Source organism: Taudactylus pleione, unplaced genomic scaffold (genome assembly GCF_031769625.1).
Source record: "Taudactylus pleione unplaced genomic scaffold, aTauple2 ptg000019l, whole genome shotgun sequence".
NCBI classification, from domain to species: Eukaryota; Metazoa; Chordata; class Amphibia; order Anura; family Myobatrachidae; genus Taudactylus; species Taudactylus pleione.
In genome coordinates, this window is record NW_028284421.1 from 36,059,920 (window position 1) to 36,084,787 (window position 24,868).

The 24,868-nt window shown below is 43.5% G+C and overlaps 1 protein-coding gene across 1 annotated transcript in view; it reads left to right on the plus strand.

The window, feature by feature from the left end:
- Positions 1–13,445, plus strand: part of LOC148540539 (cathepsin S-like) — a 35,439-nt gene extending 21,994 nt beyond the window's left edge. The window contains exons 6-8 of the mRNA XM_088444239.1: positions 1,948–2,110; positions 12,937–13,036; positions 13,260–13,445. Coding sequence (XP_088300365.1) covers positions 1,948–2,110; positions 12,937–13,036; positions 13,260–13,365 — 369 coding nt within the window. The 3' untranslated portion in view covers positions 13,366–13,445. The remainder of the gene's footprint in view (positions 1–1,947; positions 2,111–12,936; positions 13,037–13,259) is intronic.
- The last annotated feature ends 11,423 nt before the right edge of the window (positions 13,446–24,868 follow it).

Below are 24,868 nucleotides of genomic sequence, written 5' to 3' on the forward strand. Positions count from 1 at the left end.
TGAAAGCAGGCATAGGGGACTGCTGCAGCTGCTGCTTAGCAGCTGCATGCAGTCTCCCAGCACACAGCAGCATGTGCTGGGCTGCTGTGATGTAAGAGGGGGGGCAGCACCAGATCCGGGCCCCTGCGGGCCCCTCCAGCAAGCCCAGGCCTGGGTAACTAGTACCGGCTCCCCCCCTCTCGGCACCCCTGGGTACACGTTCTTGGAACTGTAGTAGGTTTGTTCTGGCCACCTCTGTAGTTAACTTGGCTGTGTATGCTTCCAACGCTACCACTAGAAAGTCAAACTCAGGCATTAGATTTTGGAGCATTGCCATTGTCATCCACCTGTACTCTTACAGATGTTAACTGTTGGGATATGGACATCATCTTATTCATGTAGTCACTCAAACTTAATCATTCAAATAGCTTGGTATTCTATAATACATGCCTCAGATTGATGCTACTCATTAGACCTCCATCCATATGTCTTTTGCTGACACTTTCCCAAGTATAATAAAATATACCTGTTGTTCTACACTTAAGCCTATGGAACTCATGGCTCTCTACATATACTGGGTTTGGACCTTCACCTGGGTCAACTGTGACCTTTAGCAGCCATTTATATTTTACTGCATTTTCATTGAAAATTTTGTATGTGGTGTAATTTTCTGTGCCTTTAAATTTAATGAACCCCATCTTGGGTGTAGCTCCTGAATGCATGCTGCACACTGACATAGTTAGGCAGTTTCTGTGCTCTGTTTAATTCTCTGCAGTGATAGGCTGTGCTGGAAACTCTCTGTGCTAACCTCATTCTGTGTCTGGAAACACTCTGTGCATATCACTGTGTTTGCATGTGTCTAATGGCATCTGTGTGACTGCTGGGCATTTTGGCTGCTTAGGGCCTTTTATGACTAGTGCATGTATGCCTGGGCCCATAACCTGTTGAAAATTAGTATGTATACTGTTGGTCGTGGTATGGCAGAGCAATAGTACACACCAGCGGATCTTCAAATCACAAGGCAGCTTAATACTAAACCAGTGGGGTGGTGTATGCAGTAGTTATCTGAATAAACAGCTGTATTCACAGTTTAGTATGTAACAGACACTCAGCATGGAGCCGAGCTTTAGAGACAACAGCTGGTGACTTACTGGGGTAGTGGTGTATGATACAAACGGTGATAACTGGTATGTAATGCAGCAATGCCAGGGTCTTACAGAGCTAAATGGAACACGTCCATGTTCCACTGTGATGCTCTAACAAAGTGACCGTATGGTGTCAGGGATGTACAGAAGACTAAACTGCAGCCATATTGGTTAGGGACTGAAGCCTTCCAGATGGAAGTGGAACCAATATAAAGACTGTGCAGTAGCGCTCTCCAGGTTTCAACAGTAACTATAAAAGCAGATGCACTATCTGAGCGCAAAAGGAAATGTGCAAGGTCTGAAGAGCCCAGTTTTAGTATCCGTGCACACTGTAATACCGAAAGGTGAGGTCTTATATGCCACTATCGGCTGCACCATCAAAACCTTCACAAACACTACGGCAGGTGAAGTTTCTCTGTCTGACCATGGCCTTCTATGCCTGCTTGCATAGACGCACTCGGCTACACTCATAACATGGACACTAAACAGACATTTTTGCGTGCACTACTAGCCGTCTCCCAGTCACTGCCAAGGAATGGCCATCACTTTTCCACAACATCTCTAATACCATCTGTCCAGGTGACTAAAGCGCACTTGTGCGTACACTCTGTGTAACGCATGCACCTTAGGACCTTTTGGAAATTTTTGTTCATGCACTTTGCATGCATCTCTGAATAAGGCCTGTTATCTTCAGCCTAATGAACTCATCAAACCATGTTCTTTACCTGACAACCTGACTTACCTGACCACCTCGCTAAGATGTTTTCTTCAGTGAGCATCATTCACACTATTATTAACACTTTCATTATATCTTCCCATTAAGAAATCTCGGTGCTTGTACAAGCCCAAGAAAGCAGTCAAATTAAATGTTACCAAATACTATACACTGTCAGAAGAAAAGGAGAATATTGCGAAGTCAGTGGCAACAGATGGACCAGTAGCAGTAGTATTTGGCATGACTTCAGAATTCTTCCTATATAATGGAGGTAAGTTCAAATAAGACATCACAAAATCATGTATATTTACAATTGTTTTGTGTATATAGTAATTAAAAATTATTTTCTTCATTTGTACTCTTAGGGGTATATTTACAGAGAATCATGTCTGGCCCTGTATTAAACACGCTAGGCATCACATAGACACAAGTTAGTTTGTTTCAAGTAGACTCTCAAATTTACTAAGAATCGTGTTTGACTGAATTGTGTTTGTCGATGGTGTATGCGATGGTGTTTGCAAGTGTGTGTGTTCAGGTGCATTTGGACTGAAAACAATAGTCCTGCCTGTCAGCAGTGTGTTTAGTAGAAACAATGCGTTATGATCTGTGCAGGCTTCCCTGTGTAATACAGTAATTAAAGAGTCGTCCCCCCCCCCAAAAGTAGAGGAAAAACAGGGGTAAGGCTAACGCTGGGTTCCTCCTATTTTCCTTCAACTAGCACCAGGCAGAACCATCTGGGGGCTTACACAATAGCAGGGAGACACACAGAGGGTTATTCAATATGAAGCGTAAACTTCGCTGTCGAAGTTTACGTTTCATATCGGAGATTTTTTTGGGATAAAGTATCGGGCGCGCGCCCGCTTTATCCCCGTATTCAATATCAAATCTACGAAAACGGGAAGGTGCGAAGTGGGATTTGCGTAAAAAAATTTAATTTTCCTTGAAAATATTGTAGGACCCCCCTAAAGTTGTAAAAACATGGGAGATCACTATGGGTACCCCCGTTTTAACCTGCAAATAAAAGTCGGGGATTTAAATAGCCGCAGCAGGTGTTTTTTCCCCGACATTGAAGAAGTGTTGCAGAAGAGCACTTAGGTTATTTTTTTAGTTTTTTTAAGTGGTCCCATCAAATTTGGGGTACATGAAAATGGGTACTAGCATATTTTTATGTCCCTAAAGTACCGTATATACTCGAGTATAAGCCGAGTTTTTCAGCACATTTTTTGTGCTGAAAAAGCACCCCCTCGGCTTATACTCGAGTCATGCCCGCATGGTACGCTGCTGAGTAGCGTACCATGCGGGCCGCGGTGCAGACTGTGTCACTGTGACACAGCCTGCACCGCGTGTGTAGAGCTGACCGGACGGAGTTCAGTCAGCACTACACACTGCTAAACACACAGCCTCCGGAGCCGGCAGCTATGTGTTTGGTGTAATCAGCAGCCGCTGAGAGTCTGTCAGACTCTCAGCGGCTACTGCTGCTCCCACTGCGGGAAGCATCTTCCGGCTCCCGCAGTGGGTAATGGGAGAGACATCGTCATGACGACGTCTCTCCCATTATGCAAAGCGGCGGAGGAGCCTGTAGCAGCGTCGGGACCAGGAGCGGGGTTACAGGTAAGTGTTTTTTTTTTTTTTTACATTTCTTTCTACTGGGGGGGCTACTACCGGGGGGTACTACCAGGGGGGGGATATCGCTACTGGGGGCACTACCAGATGGGGGGATGTTGCTACTGGGGGCACTACCAGGGAGGGGGGAATACTGGGGGCACTACCAGGGGGGATGTTGCTACTGGGGGCACTACCAGGGGGGATGTTGCTACTGGGGGCACTACCAGGGGGGGGATTAATACTGGGGGCACTACCAGGGGGGGGATATTGCTACTGGGGACACTACCAGGGGGGGTATTACTACTGGGGGCACTACCAGGGGGGGTTAATACTGGGGGCACTACCAGGGGGGGATATTGCTACTGGGGGCACTACCAGGGGGGGATTAATATTGGGGGCACTACCAGGGGGGATGTTGCTACTGGGGGCACTACCAGGGGGGGATTAATACTGGGGGCACTACCAGGGGGGATATTGCTACTGGGGGCACTACCAGGGGGGGATATTACTACTGGGGGCACTACCAGGGGGGGTATTACTACTGGGGGCACTACCAGGGGGGGATTACTACTGGGGGCACTACCAGGGGGGGATTACTACTGGGGACAGTACCAGAGGGGGGATTACTACCAGTAGTTGCTGCATTTCCCACCCTAGGCTTATACTCGAGTCAATAAGTTTTCCCAGTTTTTTGTGGTAAAATTAGGTACCTCGGCTTATATTCGGGTCGACTTATACTCGAGTATATACGGTAAGTTTTTAAAAATTCTGCATCTATGCACCTGCCGCTAATAGCCTATTCTAGAATATACCTGCCGCATACTTGCAAAATAGCCCTGAACCTATTTCCCTATTTTTAAACACTTTTTTTCCATTTTTTTTTTTTTTTTATCACCCCAATTTTTAAATTAATTTTTTGGGGTGTCCCTATTTTTTTTGAAACAGTTCTTTTTAAAATGTCGTTCCCAGGGGTGCAGGCTATTTTTTTTACCCCAATTCTGCACTTTTTAAGCCACCTATTCAGTGGTGAAAAGTCATCCCCGTTTTTTTTCAAAGACTTTTCGAACCTGCGAAAAGTCTTTGAAATTGAATACAGTGTAAAACTAAAACCTGCAATAATGACGTCATAGGTGCGATATTAATGCAAAAAATTGAGTTTTCGCTCCATATTGAATTCCCCTAACAGTGTGGGGTCACCCTGCCATGATGTAAACCAGAAATTGGTCAGCTCAGGGCTGGCAATCTGCGGAAAGTGGGGACCCCACTAAAAAATGAGGTCCCCCCACCTAAGCATCAAGCAGCCCTGGGCTGAAAGGTTTAATATTGTTTTTCACAGTGGTACTACAAGTCCCAGGCAACCTGCCATGTGGCACTTGTAGAACTACAAGTGCCAGCAGGCTGCTGGCTCTGGTACCCCCACTGTGGTACTAAAACATTCAGTGTGTATTTTTTTTTATTTTTTTTATTACACATTCACTCAGTCACTCACTCACACTCATCCCCACTCACTACATACTTCCCTACTCCATGGCGCCGATTGGACCTCTTCTCCAGTAGTCTTCATAAAATAAAATGAGTTACCCAGACCAGAACAAGCACTACTGTATAATGTATCTACAGTATTGCGCTAGCCGAGTGACAGGGAACCCACAAGGTTTTCTGCACCTCAGCTGTCTGTAGCCAATAAGCAGCAGGTTACTCTGATGGCCGCTGATTGGTTAAGAGCAGCCTGAATCTTAGCCAATGATGGCTAAGGTACAAGAAACCCATGTGTGTTTCCTGTACCTTAGCCATGATTGGCTAAGTGTATTAAATACTAAAATATTTGGTGTGTGTGTCTTTTCTTAATATTTTTTCCACAGTGGGGGTCCCAGTCCCAGCAGTAGTTATACTAGTGCCACATGGCAGGATGCCTAGGATTTGTAGTCTCACTGTGAAAAACAATATTAACCCTTTATTTATAACATTACATCTGTACCCACCACCACCAGGGGTGCAGGGAAGAGCCCTGGGCTTTCAGCCCAAGGCTGGTTGATGCTCAGGAGGGGGGACCCCATTTTTTGGGGTCCCCACTTTTTCAGGATTGCCAGCCATGGGTTGACCAGTTTGGATCTGGTTTACATTATGGCAGGGGGACCCCACACTGTGTGACTCCCTGCTATAGTGTAATGCTGGGAACACACTTAACAATGTGTACCCAGCTGATGTGTCATGCGGCGGGTCCCAGCAGGGATGCTGGCATCAGCAAGTGTGTACACACTTGCCAATACCGTGAGCGGCAGCGGGGGCCATGCTGCATTCAACAGCACAGCCCCGCTGATGATATCGCCATTCGGACGCTGACGACCAGCGACATAGCGAGTACACACTGCCCGATGTGGACGATATGTTGTCCAACCTGCCGGATTGGATGACATATCGTCTATTGTGTACCCAGCTTAAGTACCCAGGCAGGTTCAGCCTGGGGCTTGTTAAAGGAACATAGGGGAAACCCCATGTTGGTTTTCTCCCCGATATTCCTCTACCAGACTAGGCTCAGAGATCCAGGGCTGGTTATATTTTTGTGGGGGAACCCATGCCATTTTTTTTTTTATTAAACCCTTTTATTACTGGATTACACACAGAATCCTGCACAGATCAGCCGTATTTTGCAGATAGATTCTTGCTTTTACACCCGTGTTTGCCTTTCGTAAATCTCCGTGTTTGAAAATCAGGGGAAAGTTTCACGGGAAAAATATCTCGGCCAGACACGATTCTTAGTAAATATACCCCTTAGATTTAAGACTATAGTTTAATTCCATACTCATGTAATATATATCACCGGGATGGATTGTATTGCCAGAGATACATTTACTGTTAGATTCTATCTATTAAAAAAACAAAAGAAAATAAACAAAACAGTATAATATGATACTAAACAAATGTTAAAGACTTCACTGATATGTCGGGGATGTAACTCGCAGGACAGCGGTTAGTGTTACCTCTGTTCCTGCGAGTTACATTTAGTACATAGAGATTATCATGTGAAAAATTATCATCCAGTTGCGATCTACAATGAAAAATTGTGTTACCTCTACAATTTTTAGTACATATGCACAGTTTAGTAATAGGTATATTAGAGTTTACAATTAAAGTACACAACCAATTGTACACGCAAGCTATGTGAGAGACAAATAGTTTTATATATGCTAATAATGGTCTTGATTTGTCAGGAGAGAGCTGCAGGGGACAAATGATCTAACTATTGTGTTCTGTAAACATAAGAACAACAGACGTTGATCAATGGGCTCTATGAATCATCTAAATGGCTACTTCATACTGTATGTGCTGGAAATCTGTGGTCTAGATAGTGAAAGTTTCAATGAGATACACAAGATCTTCCAGCTGATCTTATGCTGGGTACACGCTATAGCGATATATCTGCAGATCGAGTGATCTGCAGATATACCTGCAAATTATGGTCGTTCATACACACTGAACGGCCATCATCTACTCCTGCCCGTGGGTCCTGGCGACCGGGAGGCATGTACTGTAGGGGGCGTATCCCGCCGCCCTCCCTGCGGCTGCCGTTGTATGTGTATGGGCAGTCTGCAGACCGCCCATACACACTTGCTGATGGACAGATATGTCTGCAAACATATCTGTCTAGCGGCAGTACAGCAGAGCCAATGCGATATGTCTGTACACACTAGCCAACGGCCAACAGATATATTGGCTGATCAATTGATCGGCCAATATATCGGCCATTGTGGAACCAGTATTAGTGTGAGGTATGGGCCCATTAGTTTGATAGAAAGTTAAACTGTTTCATGGAAATATAGGACATTAGATAATACTGATTCACAGGGCTGATTCTGAGGTGGGAACAAAGCAAAAAAGAGTAAGTAACTGTGCACCTTGGTAAAACCATGCTGCACTGCAGATAAAGGGCAGATGTAAAATGTACAGGGAGATTTAGATCTGAGAGGACTGTGGGCCTGATTCAGAGCTGAACGCTCTGACCAGAGTGCTCGCTCTGAATCAGGGCCCTCCTCCATGAAAATGGAGCGGCCTCCTGGCCGCTCGTATAGATGTGGGTGACCACAGCATATGCGAGCGGCCAAAAAGATGGTCGCGATGGTCTTGACCATCGCGACCATCGGACTTGCGACGGAGACCCTGCGGTAGGGTCTCCCTGCCACAAGCCCTGGAGTGATTTTGGCTCTATCAGAGCCAAAATCACTCCCACTGACATCACTAGTGATGTCAGTGGGGCCGGCTTCAGACGGTAGGCGTTCCCATGGGAACGCCTCCGTCTGGCAGGCACGCCCCCGGCACGCCCACCAAAGGGGGCGTGCTGTCAATCAACATCGACAGCACGCCCCCTTTGGTGCGAGACCCGGAGCGATGGAAAGCACGTCGCTCCCCGGGTCTCGCGCATGCGCACGCCAGAGCTCCATCCGTCATGCGCAGTGGGGAACATCGACCCGCTTGCGAGCGTCCTGACGCTGAATGAATGACCCCCTGTGGCCAAACTGACATCTAAATTGCAGTGTAATAATAAAGCTGTCCAGCATTTGTGTGCTACATGCAAAAGTAGCCAGTTATTACCCTGCATGCAAAAATATACATGTATTTGCACCCCTTAAATTGTAACATGGTGTTGTCCAGGTGCACAGTAACTTGCTCTTTTTTGCTTTACTCCCAACCGGTAGGCCAAAAGTTTTTTTGTTGAGATAATCAGCAAAAATGATTACATTAAGCATACTGGGCCTCATTCAGAGGCGGTCGGAGGATGCAAGCGGTCGCTCAGAAACTGGGCGGCCGCTTGCATCCTGACCGCCCGCCTCTGTTTCGGTCGTTAGGCTGTGGGTAGACCGTACGGCCGCCTCTGAATGAAGGCCACTGTGCTTACCTGTCATCTTTAGGTTCAATTATGCAGATGCGCTTCTGTTAGTCCATGTACGGCATATTATCATTGGCAGCCACAAGCATTAGTTTTGCCCATCACATTGACCATAAACCATTTGGGGACTGGACCACCAACCTGTGACATCCCTGCCAATTAACTACGGCACCCTGGTTTGCCAATGCACCCAGTTTGGGAACCACTGTTGTAAGCAAAAAATATTTGAAGAGGGAATCAAGGACTCTGCATCATACTCGCCTACTTTGAAATTCTCTTCTCCGGGAGAAGCCTGGAGAGGACATGCAGCTGACCAATTTCTCGGCATATAGAAGCTGAATGTGATCCTTGTAATCGGAATACCGAGACTGTGGATATGAAAAGGTTAAGAACCCAATTAATTAATTAACCAATAACCAAAGCCTCTATACTATTTAAATTGCATAAGGAAATTATGAGAGTATCAAAGCTTGAAAAAGGCTACTGAGCTAGCCGAAACACATTGTTGCTCTCACCATGAGGCCCATTTATATAAATGTATTTGAAGTAAAATCCCCGAAAACACCCATTTGGGGGGGTTTACCTCAAATACTAAGTATCCCCCAGATGTATTAAGATGTATTAAGGAGGGACCACAGCAGGTATCTCCGATACCTGCTGCGAGCCCTCCATTACCGGTGGCAGCCGCCTCCCCCATAGGTTTTTATGGGGCATTCGATGCTGCCAAATTTGCCAATATCCGGAATGCGAAGCATTCCAGATATTGGCCCCCGCATCTAACGCCATCAGAAGATGACATTAGCCGCTGTAGCCTATGGGCTACACCGCGCACTATTTGCTGGTGGAGGTATCCGCCGGAACTCTCCCCGGCTATGGCAGATTTGCATGTGCAGTCCACAAGAGCCCATGTCCCTGCATGTCCCGGATGATACATCCGGCCGAAGATATCGCTTTTTGCAGTGCGATCAGGGGCGTTACTGGCATGCCCGGATCGCGTTGCAAAACGATCCTTGATAAATGGGCCTGCAAGACACCGGGGATCCAACTTTCTATTCAGGCACCCGTCTGACACTGCTCCATAGCCAGCCGCAAGTCACAGCCAGGAGCCCGAGACTTCTACTACACTGTACTGTGTGTAAGTTGCCGGCTATCGTTACAGCCACCCGCCCGACACTACCCTGAAGCCAGCTGCAAGCCACAGCCGGGAACCAGAGACCGCTACTACACTGCGGTGTGTGCAAGCTGCCGGTTAGAATTACAGCCATGGCTGGAGATCACTACTGCACCGCGTATATGGTGCTGCCGGACATAAGCAGAGCCCTGACTGAAGGAGTCATTGACATGGGATCAGTGCAATAGATGAGGTGATGTAGCCCGCTGTTCCTCCCTGGATAAGACAGGGAGAGGTTCAGTGTGTTTATCCTCACATATATTGGCCCTGATTCAGAGCCGCTCGTAAGCGGCCGCTCGTTCGTTCTGACCGATGTTCGCACATCTGCGCATGCGTACGGATTTTAATACGCATGCGCGAACCAGTCAGTGCGGCCAAAAATCGTTTGTTCGCTATATAGCTAATGCCTGCTATTTTGAGTGACAGAAGGAGGCATATGTGGGTGGTAACAGGGGAAGGTGCTTGAAAACGGGGGGTGTGGAATTCGAACGCAGGCGTGCTTAAAGGTCAAAACGGGCGTTTTAAGGGAGTGCATAATTAATACAGCAGCGTCATTGACCACGTCACTGGGTTATTTTTTTACTCAGAACTGCTCGCAAAATAGCAGTTGAAAAAACCAGCCACAAGAATAGCGAGCAGTTCATACGCTGTTCGATGTACTCGATTAATCTAATAAATAGCGGACATGACGTATGGTGCAAGCGACAAGGGGGCGTATTTTTCAAAATTACAACCGCAAGTTTTGCTCGCTCGTTCAGACTTAGAGGCGTGAACAGACCGCAATTAGCGAACGGTTCATTTGAATAGCCACCCCTTGTTTTAGAACGAACGACCGCAAATAGCGAGCGGCTCTGAATGAAGGCCATTGCTTTTATTAACTCACTATAACGGTCTGGCAGTCAGTGAATGTTTAAAGGAATTGGAGTAAATTATATATATATTACACTAATAAAGCTACAAGCGGAAGGCTGATTCAAGATCAGTACTTTACATGGCAATTGATTATATTAGTGGAAATCCCCAGTGATTGAAATAATCTTTTTAATTAGACACTAATTGTGGATGTGACAGTTGTGTGCACAAAGTAGAGTGGCAGCTTGATTTCTAGCTTGTCAATTAAAACGGCATATTTTTTTACAACTAAGGAGAACAGTTGCATTTTTGTGTTTCATAATATAATACTATAACCAACTGTGTCTGATACATTGTTTTTACATAAGAGCCTGATCAACTCTTTTTTAGCAGTGCAATATTAGATAATTGGTCTGTGAACAGAAGTTTATTATTAAGTTTATTATTTACCTCAAGGCTTATATACAGAGTTTATTATATGAGAGTTTATTTAAATTGTTTAATTTGTTTATTTTTATGTCTGCAATTTTTGATTGTATTATTTATTAATTGATATAATAAATATAATTTCTTTTACTAATATATGCATGTCTTGAATATCCTGACAAAGATATTTTCAGCACAGTAAATTGGTTTCTGGTATATTTGTGTGAGGTTGGCAAACACCTCTTTCTTATACTGCTGCGATAATATCTGTTTATCCTAGGTGTTTAGCACTGGGTGTTTTCTTTATTCTTGGTCATTTGTAGACAGTGCCCTGGCGCAAGGCTAAAAGGACACAATTCATGAAATTGTAGCCCCACCCCTCACCTACGGACCATCGATTCTCTGTATTATCTCCCCATCCTGCCCACTTCAATCAGAAGTGTTTGGGATGCAGTACATGCACCCATTCTTCATGCGTGGGACTACTTGAAAAGTCATGAGTCTAGGTGCATACACACATAACGATTTTGTATCCAACGATTTTCTGTGGATTTTTACGACGATGAATGAAAAATGTTCCTTCCCTTAATGAAAATCGTTATGTTGGACAGTCTGAAATGGACGATGAACTACAAACGGGAGCGCACTTGAACGATTATCGTTCATCGTTATAACTCAGAAACTGAAAGATTTTTGGAACGATAACGACGTCGTTAACGACAAATCGTTCAAAAAATCGTTACGTGTGTATGCACCTTCTCCCGCACCTTCTGGGACAGTATGTTCTGTAAGTATGCTCTACATTGCATTTAGAAAATACATAATTGTACTGGGAATAATAAGTTGAAATATATTTTAAATCAAAATAACAGGTGCAAGAGTCAATGAGAGCTGGAGAACTTCCATGTGACTACAGAGGCTGTAAAGTGCGGCAGAAGCACTTCCTGTATAACAAGGGAATGGAAGTGATGCAACTACCGTTATCCACAGACAACTTACATCTACATCCCCCTTTTTATCAACATTAAACCAATACATTTGTGAGTGGGTATAATACAGTGTGACAGGTGTTGGATGCAGGGACAGTTTGCAACAAAGAACATAAACAAAAAAATGGGAGATTAAGTAACATCGGGCCGGATTCAGCAGCATACGCAATAGTGATTATGGACTTAGTCGAGCGGTTGTTTGCCATTGCGCATGTGTACAAGCCGCACTGCGTGTGCACAGTGATTGCATAGCGATTACAGATGCACAAAGGAATCCATTGCAAACTGAGTGACAGGATGTCAGCATTTGGGAGTGGTGATGGGGGTATGGTCACCCATGAACGCCATTTCATGGGCGTGCAAAATTAGCCACTGCGATTGCATATGCAGCATGAGAGCTCTCTGTGTGCGACGAGACTTGCAGAATCTGTGGCTGATCAGACCTGTTGTAAATGCTGAGTGACTGGCCGATGTGCGTAGATGGCACCAGGGCCGCAATTAGGGGGGGGCTAGAGGTGCACGTGCACCGGGTGCCAGAATGCAGGGGGTGAAAAAGGGCTGACTCACGGTGGCTTGGGGCTGCAGATTTAGAAAACAGCCATCCAATAATGGCCGCCGCCAAGGTGGAGACAGATGCTAAAGGTCCTTACTGGACCTCTAGTGTCTGTCTCCTCCTTGGCGGTGGCCATTTTCAGCAGATTCCATGTGGACTAGCGCAAGTGCCATGAGAAGATTCTGAAAGCTGCATCTTTGCCCGTGAAACCCCATAGCAACGAGCATAAACCCCATGGCAACGAGCATGTAACCCCCGGCAATGAGCATAAACCCCATAGCAAAGAGCATGAAACCCCCTGGCAAGGAGCATGAAAGCCCAGGCAAGGCGCCTGAAACCCCCCTGGCAACCCCGTGTGGGGTCCTTAGGACCGAGTTTGAGAACCACTGACATAGAGTGAATAATAAAGGCAATAAAACACAAAATGAATAATACATTTCCATTTAAGGTACATTTAAGGTCTCTCCCACTGATTCATTTGTTCAATACATACAAAGTCCAATGTTTACAATTTTATTGGACACATTTTAATTATTCCAGTTTTGTTCATAAAGTAATCACCTTCTAGCCCAGAATTGATCTTTTTAAGCTAATCTAATTGTATTTCTTGTAACAGGAATCTATGATGAGGAATGTTCTCCATATGAAGCTTTTGGGATGACAGTTGTAGGCTATGGATCCTCTTGTGGAACAGATTATTGGATAATTAAAAATAGGTATTGTCTGTTACTATGTCAATAATACAAATATATTTACAGTATGCCTTTGCATAAGTTTTGGGTTAATACAGTTGGTATTAGCCAACCCCAATACATGGATCTTCATGTCTTTGGCTTGTAAGATTCATCTCAGACATTAACCTAATTAATATGTGATTATTCTGGAACCTAGTTGTATTCTTGACTAATTTTTTCTGTTTTTTTTTCTTCCCTCTTACAGCTGGGGCAAGGAATGGGGTGAGGATGGTTATGCAAGAGTTAACGTCATAAACCAGTGCTTTATGCCAGGCTCTGTGGCAGCAGGAGACATTGCAGATCCTACATAAAATGAATGTATTCATAATATGCTTCATACTTTCTATTCCTCTCTACAAATGTGTCTGGTGCATAAATCTCAATAAAGAATAATGCTGATGCTTTTACAGAATGACTTATCAGACTTTCATCTCACAAATAACTATACATGACCTGTTAAAATATCTGAGGACACTTTTGAAAAAATACTGTTATCATTTGCAAATAGATGATTTTATTGCATTCCTTGTAAATAATCATCCAGCTGTTGACGATTTAAACTAAATGTATATAAGTGTTTTATTTGTGATGAATAGGGAAAAGGTTCCCGATACAGAGCAGTCTGCAGCTCTAATAGACAGAATGTAAATATACTATTCAAAATTACATTTAAAATTTCTTTGTAAAAAATGGAAAAAGAAAATGAACTTTTTAGCTCTCTGTTGATAGTTAAAAAAGCTAATCTTTAAATTAATGCAAATTTTCTGATCTGTAAAAGTGCAGAGAGCAGTTTTTTTTCACTTAAAATTAGAATTTCAGATCAGTTCAGTTTTCCTTTTTCACAGAATCCTCAATAGAACGCTTATGGTGGCATTTTGCCTGTTAGAGCTGCAGACAGCTCTGAAGAGTGAAACTTTAATTATGGTCACGTTGTATATAATTGTTGTATAGTGATCAGGGGAGAGAGGAGAGGTACTTTCTACACCTTCCTTTATTCAGTGATTAACAAGACAACAACCATACACATAACAATTGCTTAAACTTTAACTGTCTTGCCACCTACTGGCTAAAACTGGTAATACACTACATATAACTTCTAAAATGAATGTTACTTTGTTTAACTTTGGCTAACAACAGTTTACACATAGTATAAAGTAAGACATTAGCAATGCAAAAAGCTTATACCTAGCCAATACATTACATTTACCGTAACTGTTTTATTATATTATGTAGCTTTTTATATCTGGTCATTGTGGAAATGTAATAGAGTTTGAGCATACTTACCAAGTTTCTGGCTGTCCCCTCAGGGAGGGTGCAGCCTGGTAGTCACAGCAGGAGGCGTGGCACAATAGGGGATGGTGTGGGGTATGGTGGCCCCACCCCTTACTATACAGTGCGAAGATAGCAGGCAAAGTAAATCGGGGATGATGATGCAATTAAGAGCGAATCTCATCATTGGCTGCATGGGGGTGTGGACAGCTGCAGGCAGGAGATTTGCACTGAGAGAATTTTCCAACCTCCCGTGCGACTGGGAGCACCACCTATTTTTCAGGAGCCAACGGGCCGTTCCAGAAGAGTAGGCAAGTATGAGTTTGCAGCAAGTTTGTTCTGATAGATTAGTCACCCAAGCTATAGGCTCGATGGTGACTGACATCAATTGGCTGGTGTCGAAAGCTATAAAATTCTTGCTAATCCCATGATGAGTTTCTATCTGAAACCATCATACTGTAACTATTGGATGTTTGAAGTTGTGGGAGTTTAACCTCATTTGCCCTTCATAAGCCTTGTTTGTGCTGTTTTGTCTTTGAAGGGTTGTGAAGGAGCTACAGTAAGAGGTGGATAGGAGAGAAGTGAGACGAGAAAGTTTGTTGCTATTACTAATTGGTAATATGAATATCAATATCAATTTGAATATCAATAACTGAGTGAATTGTATTTGTGAAATTTTCTGTATTTTTATATTTTGTTACTGCATTTTCAGTCTTTGTCATTTCTGTCTGTGTTTCCTGTCTTTTTTCTGTTTGAGTGCTGTGTGCTAGTCTTTGTTTTTACTGTAATTATTATTTCAGTGATAATTGTTGTCTGTTTTTTGTGTGGCTTACACGGTCCACAATTACATCTCAGTGCATGAAAGCCAAACATACAATAACAATGGAGCTTATTGATAGACATCTCATGGAGCTAACACAGACTATATGTGATCAAAATAACAAACAGCAGCTAATGACAATCTAGATCTGTGCTGCAATATCCAGCCTACAACAGGTGCAAATAGGCAACATACTGTACCTCAAACACAGCTCTCTAGCACCAGCAGCCAAACTGATACACCAGCCACCTCTACAGGTACTACACCATCTTCATAAAAGGGGAGACTGAGGAAGGGCAGCACCTCTTGGAAGAGTGGAAGAACTTTTATAATAGCAAAAGTTTAAAATAAAACATTATTCAACTAACACGCCAACACCAGGGATATTATTTGTAGAAATTGAGAATTGACTCATATATGGGGCGGGATGCAGGAAAGGTAGAAATGTGGTCAAACCCAGACAATGCGGGTTTGACCGTATTTCTCATATGCACCAAGCCCCAGAATGTGATGCACCCCGGGGCTTGGTTGTGGTGGGTAACGCCATCTCTTGATTAGCGTTACCCTATAGAAGCCTATGTGCTGCTATTGGGAAAGTATTGAGAGAGGGATCCAATCGGATCCCTCCCAGCACCCCCCACCACATGGGCAGAAGGACACCAGAGGGGCTTCTGGGTCATAGACCCAGAAATCCCTCCATCGCAAAGGGGTTGTGAGGTTCTGGTTTTGTTGTGGGCCCGGGGTGGTGACAGGAGCAGACACAGAAGCAGATTTAAATGAAAATGTGGAACTTTTAATGAGTGACTTAGTAGACATGGATATGGCAAAATAAATAGTCCAGGTATAGCACTGAAGTGCACTTGAGAACTGTAGTGAAGCAAATGGGAGAATGTCCAAATAGTGACAGGCAGAAACAGTCCAGTATGCAGGTGTGGTGAGGTGAAATGAATTGCAGACTGAAGTGAATTGCTGTCTGAGAAATAATGTCCAGGGAAACTGCAGGTGGAGGCAAGGTGCAGGGTAACAGCTGACACAAGTACTCAGGCAATGGGAGAGGCAATTGGAGGAGGCAGGGGAATCCAGCAGGGTTTGGAGCAGGTTAGGTGAAACAGGCTTAGGCAGGTAGCATTTCACAGGTGAGCACAGGGAACTCTCTCAGCTATGCTGAGAAACACGTTGCACTGGCAATGCAAGGGTGCTCTGAACTCCCTTAAATCCAAAGTGCTCAGCCGTGACTGGTCAGAGAGGAGCATGTGACACACCAGGATTGGGCAACTAGGTCACATGTCCAGAGGCAAGATGGCGGCGCCCATGCCAGAACGGAACGGAAGCACCACCAAGCCTAACCAGACTAGAGTGATAGTATGCCCACACTGAACCACGCACAGCCAATGCTCCCCGCCAGGCACCAGGGCCACCGCCAGACGCCCCTCGCCATAGCATCCTCACATGTATCACCCGCCGACCGCAATGCCGAAAAACTCTGGTCGTGACAGGGGTGCTCTTACCAGGAGTGTGGTCCTTTTTGGTGTTCATCATGCATGCATGCAAATAGCAGTGGGATGCATCGCATCCCGAATGCAATGCGTCATGCATCCCGCCCATGAAGTGCTGCTTCCCTTCTGTATTGACAACATGTTCAGTCCTGTCTGTAAAATTACAACTTGGTTTGTCTGAAGAAACATTTAAAAAAGTTCAGTATCAGCCCTGATGTTGAAAGTGCTCATTTGGTGTTTCCAATCACTTTGACAAGATAACACTGGTTTCCTGGAAGGACCAATCAGAATGGGAGACGTCACCCACTGAAAACAATTGGGTGATGAAGTGAACCTGTATGGCATGTGTTTGTAATGAGACAATCCATCAAGCATGATAAATGGAGTTACAGTAGATCCTCACTGTCTTCACCAGAAGTATTTGGTGATAAACTCTATCGATCCAGTCCCGAGACTAGTGTTGTCCCTCTTGGTTCAGCAAAACATGGGCCTGATTCAGACTTGGGAATCTTGTAGAAATTAAGTGATAATGAATAGACCCCTAGGACTTCCGGATCCTCTTTATCCTCTACCTCTGCATAAACAATAGTGTCAGTTTTATCCACAGCGTCAGTAAGTCTGTACCTTTTTAGACAGTGGGAGGGCTAGGAGTTAGTGATAGGGGCTAGAGATACATTCACTGCCGAAAGCACTGCAGGACCTTCAAGAAATCATCAGGACGTCACTGCCCAACAACGCTGGAGCCACCAGATATGGTAAGTCACGACAAGACCACCAGGCCATTCTAATCATGTTGCCATTTCAACAGTGTTAATGTGGTCGATGTCATGCTGCATGTTGACATTAGCACCATATTAACATTCTCATGTCAACATTATGAACGTCGACAAAATAGACCACACCCCTGAGATGCACAAAGCGTGTCTTTACGGCAAACTAACGTACAAAGAACCAACACAACATGGCCACCAAGGGCCGGGTCTTCCAGGGCAGAAACTGGTTGGCATGCAAGTCACTTCTGCCAAACGGGATATGTATACCTCTACACCTGTGACCACCATCTCCCTCAAGGTTACAATGTACTGGTCTGTGGATTTGCCAATTTTCTGGAATTTAGAACATTCAGCTATAACATTCGCTAGGTTTGCTTTCTGAGAGATCTGTGACATTAATTGTAAGCAGGTACTTTTAAAACACCCTGAACCAAACATTACAATACATTTTAGACTTACAGTACCTGTGTGTGGAATATGTGGAATCACAATCAGGCAACAGAGGAGGACCATATACCTACTATCTTGCTTTATTCAGCATACAGTTATCAACAAGACCACAAAAGGTATAGATATAACTTGATTTCATAAGTGCTCAGCATCTATTACCACGTCATCATGGTATTACTTGCCTGGGAGCTCTGTGTTTGAATTGTAACTCATTTGCATGGTTTGCATTTCTATAGTTAGGGGAGATCATTTCATACTTACAAACTTTTAATTTCTCCCCTCCGAGGGACCCAGCAGGGGCGGGGACAACATGATGCAATTCACCCCATGCCCATTTCAATAGGAATTGGGGTTATGCGGGAGGGTCATCTACTCTTCTGGGGGCTCATGGTACTCCCTGAATATTGATGAGCTTCCCAGACATTCTGGGAGAGTAGGCAAATATGAATCATTTGCTATATAAAGATCATCACAAAAGCACCTTGGTTCTGCACTGGTGGGCCTTCATTGTTTGCCAGGTTAGTAAAAGTGAGGAAAGACCTATCCTCTCCTACAAAATACTGCTCAGTTTATCCTTATTTATAACTTAATGAAATCATGAAAGAGAGTGGACATTGGAAGCGCATTTATTATTTGTGTAACTTTGAGTGTAGGGTGTTTTTTATTACATAGTCTAGAAATGCACTTTACCACTGAAGGTCTCGTCATATACATTTAAGGGACCCCATCTTGAGGAGAAACACATTTTAGATACAGCGTTATCCCTATTTACATCCACAACTAGCTCCTATTTTCATTGTGACAGGGAGACCATGAGCATTGTTTTACTTATAGAACTGCTTATTAGAGAAATCAAGTACATCAATACCAAATACATAACAAATGATACATAGATAGCTCATATATCCAAGTAAATCATGTAGCCATAAATCCATACAAATCATGTAGGGCTAGTATATCCACTCGGGAAGATTACACTTTAGTTTTATTCATATTTGTCTACTCTTCCGGAATGTTCGGGAGGTTCCCAAAAATCGGTTGGTGCTCTTGGCCGTCCGGAAAAGTGGGCAAGTCAGAATGTCGGCAAATATGGCTTCATTATGAATGTGGCCCTGGTCCTACAAAAATATTTCCCAGAATGCTTGTCATATACTCCATCCCATAAATCTGCCATATGCATGTAACGACTGTTAGGAGTTTAAGGGGAATATGGTTCTCTCCATGATGTTGCTAATTGTCAGGAGGTTGCAATAATAAAACCAAAAATATCAACAAAATGTCTGATAGATGTATTGTGCTATTTAGTTACATACAGGTGTAGGGAGTGGAAGAAAATGTTTGTTGGTATTAAAAGGGACACACACTGAAATAATACACAAAATACTGTATATTCCTGATCCCCAGCCAAAATATTAGCTTTTTGAGGCAAGCCCACCAGAGATGGAGAAAAGAACCATTCTGTTTACAAATTTTTCAGCATTGTCTGTGACATTCAGAATCATATTATGAAGTCTCAAAGAGATTTAATAACACAACTTTTATTAATATACAGGAATTTACTACAATTTGAACACAGATAAAGGTAATGGATTCCCATTCCCAGGAATCTGAGCAGTGCTCCAAGATTGGGAGCTCTGTCGAGTCTTCTTCCCATCAGAATTCATGAGGTGATCTGTACAGAGAGTCAGTAGGGTGAGTTAATAAAAACAGTTTCTGCATCGATTGCTAGGGTAAGAAAAAAAGATTATTTGCTATTTAGTTTTTCAAAATCAGATAATATCTTAGTCAGCCAACCGGCGGCTAAAGATTTCGTATTTACACCCTATGGGGATGCCCGCAGAACGGCACCGCAAAGCACTCTGGCAGTGCTGATAGAGGTATACTGTGTTGTTGTTGTCCAGCCTGTCTCCAGCAACAGTCACTGAGTGACTCGGAGTGATCGAAGATATTAGTGACGAGTGACTTGGTGAGATCGACTAAGATATTATCTGCTTCCATGCTCATCATGCTGTGGCTGTGCTAGTAGAAGCTGCAGCAGGGGAGAGGGGCAAGCTGTGCTCTGATTGGTTATCACGGTTTCGGTGAGCCAATCAGTGCTAGCAATGTGTGTGGCCGTCTAGCAGCAGCCTACAGAGGGGAGGTATCACTGAGGCTGACTGATTCCCAGAGACAGCTCCAACGAGTACAAGATGCCCATAATGCAAACACACAGGAGCCAGGAAGGAGCCAGGGCCAGTGCAGCTCTGAGGAATTAAAGAAAAAGTCAACCGTCAGAACACCATTGAATAATTTGTTAGGATGCTTTTGGATAAGGCTCCGGCCGATTCCACTAGAAAGAAAACAACTCTCCCTCCTCCCCCACGTCCTAACTGTCCTATTTTCAGGACCCCTCAGGAGTTTGATGGTACTGCTCTTCTGACTTACGAAAAAGTAGTTCTTCAATTCCATGTCATTTGACATGAAATTCTGTTAGATACACATCGTAACCCGTCATCTGCAGAGGTCGCTAGGGCTGTTGCTAACAGATTTATAGCTGTATGGACTAAAGCATCATTACCTCCTGTCACCCTGGAAACCATAGACAAACGCGTTCAGACATACTACAAGAAATATTGAGCGTTGCTCGACACTCCTAAAAATAAGAGAGGGCCTACTTTCCATAGTAGGCTTGAAAAGTTCAAAACTGAGGCAAGGTTACTGTTTGATGTTTGCACTTGTCCTTGTGAAGGAGAATGTAAGTGTCAGAAGGAAGAGAAGGTCAATAGAAGGAACGTATGTTTCTAAAAGACCAGCGATCGAAGCGTCGTATGGCGATTGGTGGCACGAATGGAGTAAGTCCTCTTTCTGCGTTCCCTTCACACACCCGAAGTGTGGAGAGAATTGTCAAATTATTGACTGAGGCTTCTGAAAAATGCTGTGATGAGGTGAGTCAGGATGGTTCATTATGTCTACTCTTCGGTCACGTGCAGTAATGCCTCAGTTTGATAAAAAAAAAAAATTACAAGCTGATTGAAGAGTCAGCAATGAATGGCTGAGCACGTTATAACGTGACAAGGTGGGCAGCAGGTGGGACTCGAGTTGCAGCCACAAATCCCCATGGTGAGTACTTGGATGTTGCATGTATTTCTTCGCAACAATCTGAGAGCTGCAGGCAGAGGGCAACAGATATCCTACTACTGCATTTTAGATGATACGACTATGTCGAGCGCACTTATATGACACTATACAGTGAACTGGGCGTGTGTTACGAGTCAAAAGTATTGTGTTCTGTTACTTAGCAACAAACAGTATGAAAAAAAGCGCTGCTAGAGCGCTTTGCAGTGGTGTTCTGCGGGCATGCTTATAGGGGGCAAATACAAAATGTTTAGGCACCGGTTGGCCGACTAAGATATCCAATTTTGAAAAACTAAACAGCAATCATCTGCTCAAGTGGTCCCACAAATTTTTTTCGAACCTTGCAATTGATGCGGAAAAATTTTCCTTTTTGCCCCACTTTTCAACCCACCCTAGAGGTCAGACCTTTGGGGGAATGGTTAGAAAGTCAAATGTGTCAAAAAGTTTACGGGGTCTAGAGAGAAGCAGCCCTAGGGTAGCCAGGTCCTAGGAAAAAAATAATAGGGGCCCCATAAAACAAAGTCACATTAAAAAAAAACTATTTTTTTTTTTAGTTTTAGTACTTTGAAAAGGTCCTTTCTTCCAGAATAACTGTATTTGTGTACCATTCCCTATATATACTGTACACTAGGATAACAAATGGTTAAAAATGTAAGTGTAAGTGAATGCAACGTATGGTTGGCGTAAACCAGGTGCATATGCTATTGTTGCCAACCTGCACATATTCTGCGATAGCTGCAGCTTTCCATATGCCTGCAATAGTGACTGTTTTAGTGAACGCATTTTGCACCTGTAATTTGGGGTGCAATTATGTCCCACTCTGCTTCTGCCCCGTTATGTTTAAAATGGAAACACTACTCTTCTTCTAACTTTCCACAGAGCAATATATCTAAAATGATATTATTCAATCAATCATTTTCATTAATTCTCCCACAGGGGTGATTAATAGGAAAATATGACAATAAATGTATTTTTTTTTTAAATATATTTTTATTGAAGCAATGCATAGAAATAATGTACATATCTTGCAATACAATATCACATGTACAGGATCAGAAACAGTTAGACCCAGTGACAATAAATGTATTTTGTAAACTTCATAGTCACTGTCTAATCTGGAACAAATATCTAGTTGTCCTGTATTGATGCATGCATTCACTTTTTCAGACATGTTTTATACTTGGAGGATAAACTGATTTAAATTGACAAATACTTTAGATTATAGACACATACAGTACTAGACAAGACAAATATGAATGTGTTAATTGGTGCACAAAAGAACCCAGGTAAATGATTTGTTCATCAATGGTTTGATTTTCAGTTGTTAATTAATAACTTTTATTATTATTTCTTTTAAAAGGTGTAGAAATACACCTTTATTTGGATTGAGCATAATGTGATTAAAAGAATATAGACATGTGCAGAAGCAAAGTTTTTTTTTATAGTAAAAAGAACTTCTCACTATCACCTGATACCTGAGTGTTTCTGCATTTTCAGTTTGTCTTGATATTTATCTGAAATCATTATCTATTATATTTCCTTCTATTTGTTGTAAGATGATCTAGATCTGTTGACAGGGTGTGTGTTCATTTGTTTTTCAGTTATTGCAGCTTTTTCAGTTCCCTTTTGTGTTGGTTAGAGAGATTGTAGCAGGGCCGTCTCTTCCATTGGGCTTTTTGGACAGTTGCCCAAGGGCCCGAAGCTTCAAGGGGCCCGCCAGCTCCCCAGCAGCCGCAGCCAGTTAGTAAATGTTTTTTTTTTTAAAGCACTGTGTCCGATCCGCCAACCCCCCCCCCCCCCGTGACGAGTGACTCCCCACCACCTATCTGCGGTTGACGAGTACTCACCGTTACACAGTCCACTTCTACATCCGCCAGTCAGACAGAGTCTCTCTGAGAGATGTCTGCTGACTGGTTGGCTTGATGACCGAGCCGTAGCAGCTCCGTCCAGGCCAGCTGCTGCTGGCTCCTTCTAGTGTGCCGCTCAGCCTCAGCCCCTACAGCCGCGTAGTCTGTCTGATGCCGGAGTCCAGACTGGTCACTGGAGGATCCATCCGTCGTCGTCCCGGTCTCAGTCCCAGTCCTCAGGAGTCAGTACTCAGGTCAGGAGAGTGGATTCCTCTGAGTGATAGGAATCATGTCTAGGACATTTTTGATAATGTAAGTGGTCCTATCCTATCATAGGATAGGACCACTTACATTATCAAAAATGTCCTAGTCATGACAGGTTCATAGTAAACTGGTAGGTTGCATTCCCAGCATATTCATTTAACACAAAAGCTGCCTTCAATATAAGTAGTCAACAGGTAACTGACATTTATGAAGGGGTTTATTGCCTATAGCAACCAATCAGGTTCTAGCTATGATCTTCTAGAAGGTGCTACATAATTGATAAGTAGAATCTGATTGGTTACTCTGAGCAGCAACTCCACCTCTAAAAACCTGTACCTTAGTAAATATACCCTTAGGAATTTGTTCCACTATTCTGCCAGCACAGTGAGTAACAATGTCTCTTTCAGCAGATCACTTTGGCAGTGGCCCTCTGAGAGTGGAGGTCCATGGAACACATGTCCCCCTTAACCCAGCTCTGACATAGAACAGCCTGAGTTGGCGGCCTTAGGCTACTGCCTATTTCTCAGGCCGCCTCTGGGTCTAGAGGATAACGTATCCTAAATGGAATAATAAAATTGCCTAGTTTGTAAAATCTGGTGGAAAATCATTGTGGGTAGGCCACGTAGTCTGTAATGGAGAAAAGGAGGGGAAAACCACTGTTCTGGTGAGTTAATTTAGAAATCTATTACTGAATTTGTAACATAGCATGCGCCCCCCTCCTTTTCCTAGTGGAAAAGGAGGGTGGTGCATTTTTCCCAGTTTTAAACATTTATTAACATTTTAAACAAAGACTGCACAGATCATAGTGATCTGTGCAGTGTTTCACCCAAACTCTCCTGCCATAGGCCAGTTTATTGTCTGGGCAGGTTGGTTTTATGGTCAGTTTGAAAGTCTGTGGCTTGTATACTTGTCTATGGGTATGATTCAGAGATGGATGCAAATTACATCACTGCTGAGATCCCAAACCAGCAGCTGTGCAAAAATATGCAAATGTCTCTGGGATTTCATTGCATTGATGCCCACTAGTGACGTTTCAAGTCTGCTGCTTGTGTACAAGGACACAATCATCGGATGTACACTTACATCATTTCACTTCTGAGCAATCCTACAGTCAGAATGGCAGATGGAACTAAGATGCTGGATGCTTAACAACTGAATATGGGATCGCAGGTCACAGGCTGTGACATGGCCCTAAAACGGTTGCGACACATCTGTGTCTGAGTTGCCCATAAACAGTCCCTGACTGTCAATCACCTTACAAATGAATCCTCTCTGCGACTGCCGTCACAATACCACCCACACAATACCACGTCACAATACCACCAACACAATAACATGTCACAATACCGCCGTCACAATACTGTGCGCAGTGTGACTCCGAAGCATTGGCCAATTGCAAAAACATTGACGTTGTGTCTATCTCTGAATCAGGTCCTATGTTAAAATAAAATCGATAGTTGGTCCGATGTTCTAAAGTTGGTCATTTTGCAAAACCGATGGAAAAACAACCAAAATACCAAACTCAACATTTATTAAATTTACCCCTTAAATAAATGTTTAGGAAGGAGTTTGATGCTGTTTGTTTTTACATTTTAAATATGCACCTTGCGTTAACGTTTCCATTGGTTGCAAAATGTGTATATTTATAACAATGTAAAAATTTTCTTCTAACGTGCAGCTAAATGTCACTTTCCAGAAGCTGGACTAAACTTACTGGTTTACACTGTATGCTTTCATAGAGTGCAGAGTCTGCTGTGTCAGCATTGTGTGACATTACAGAT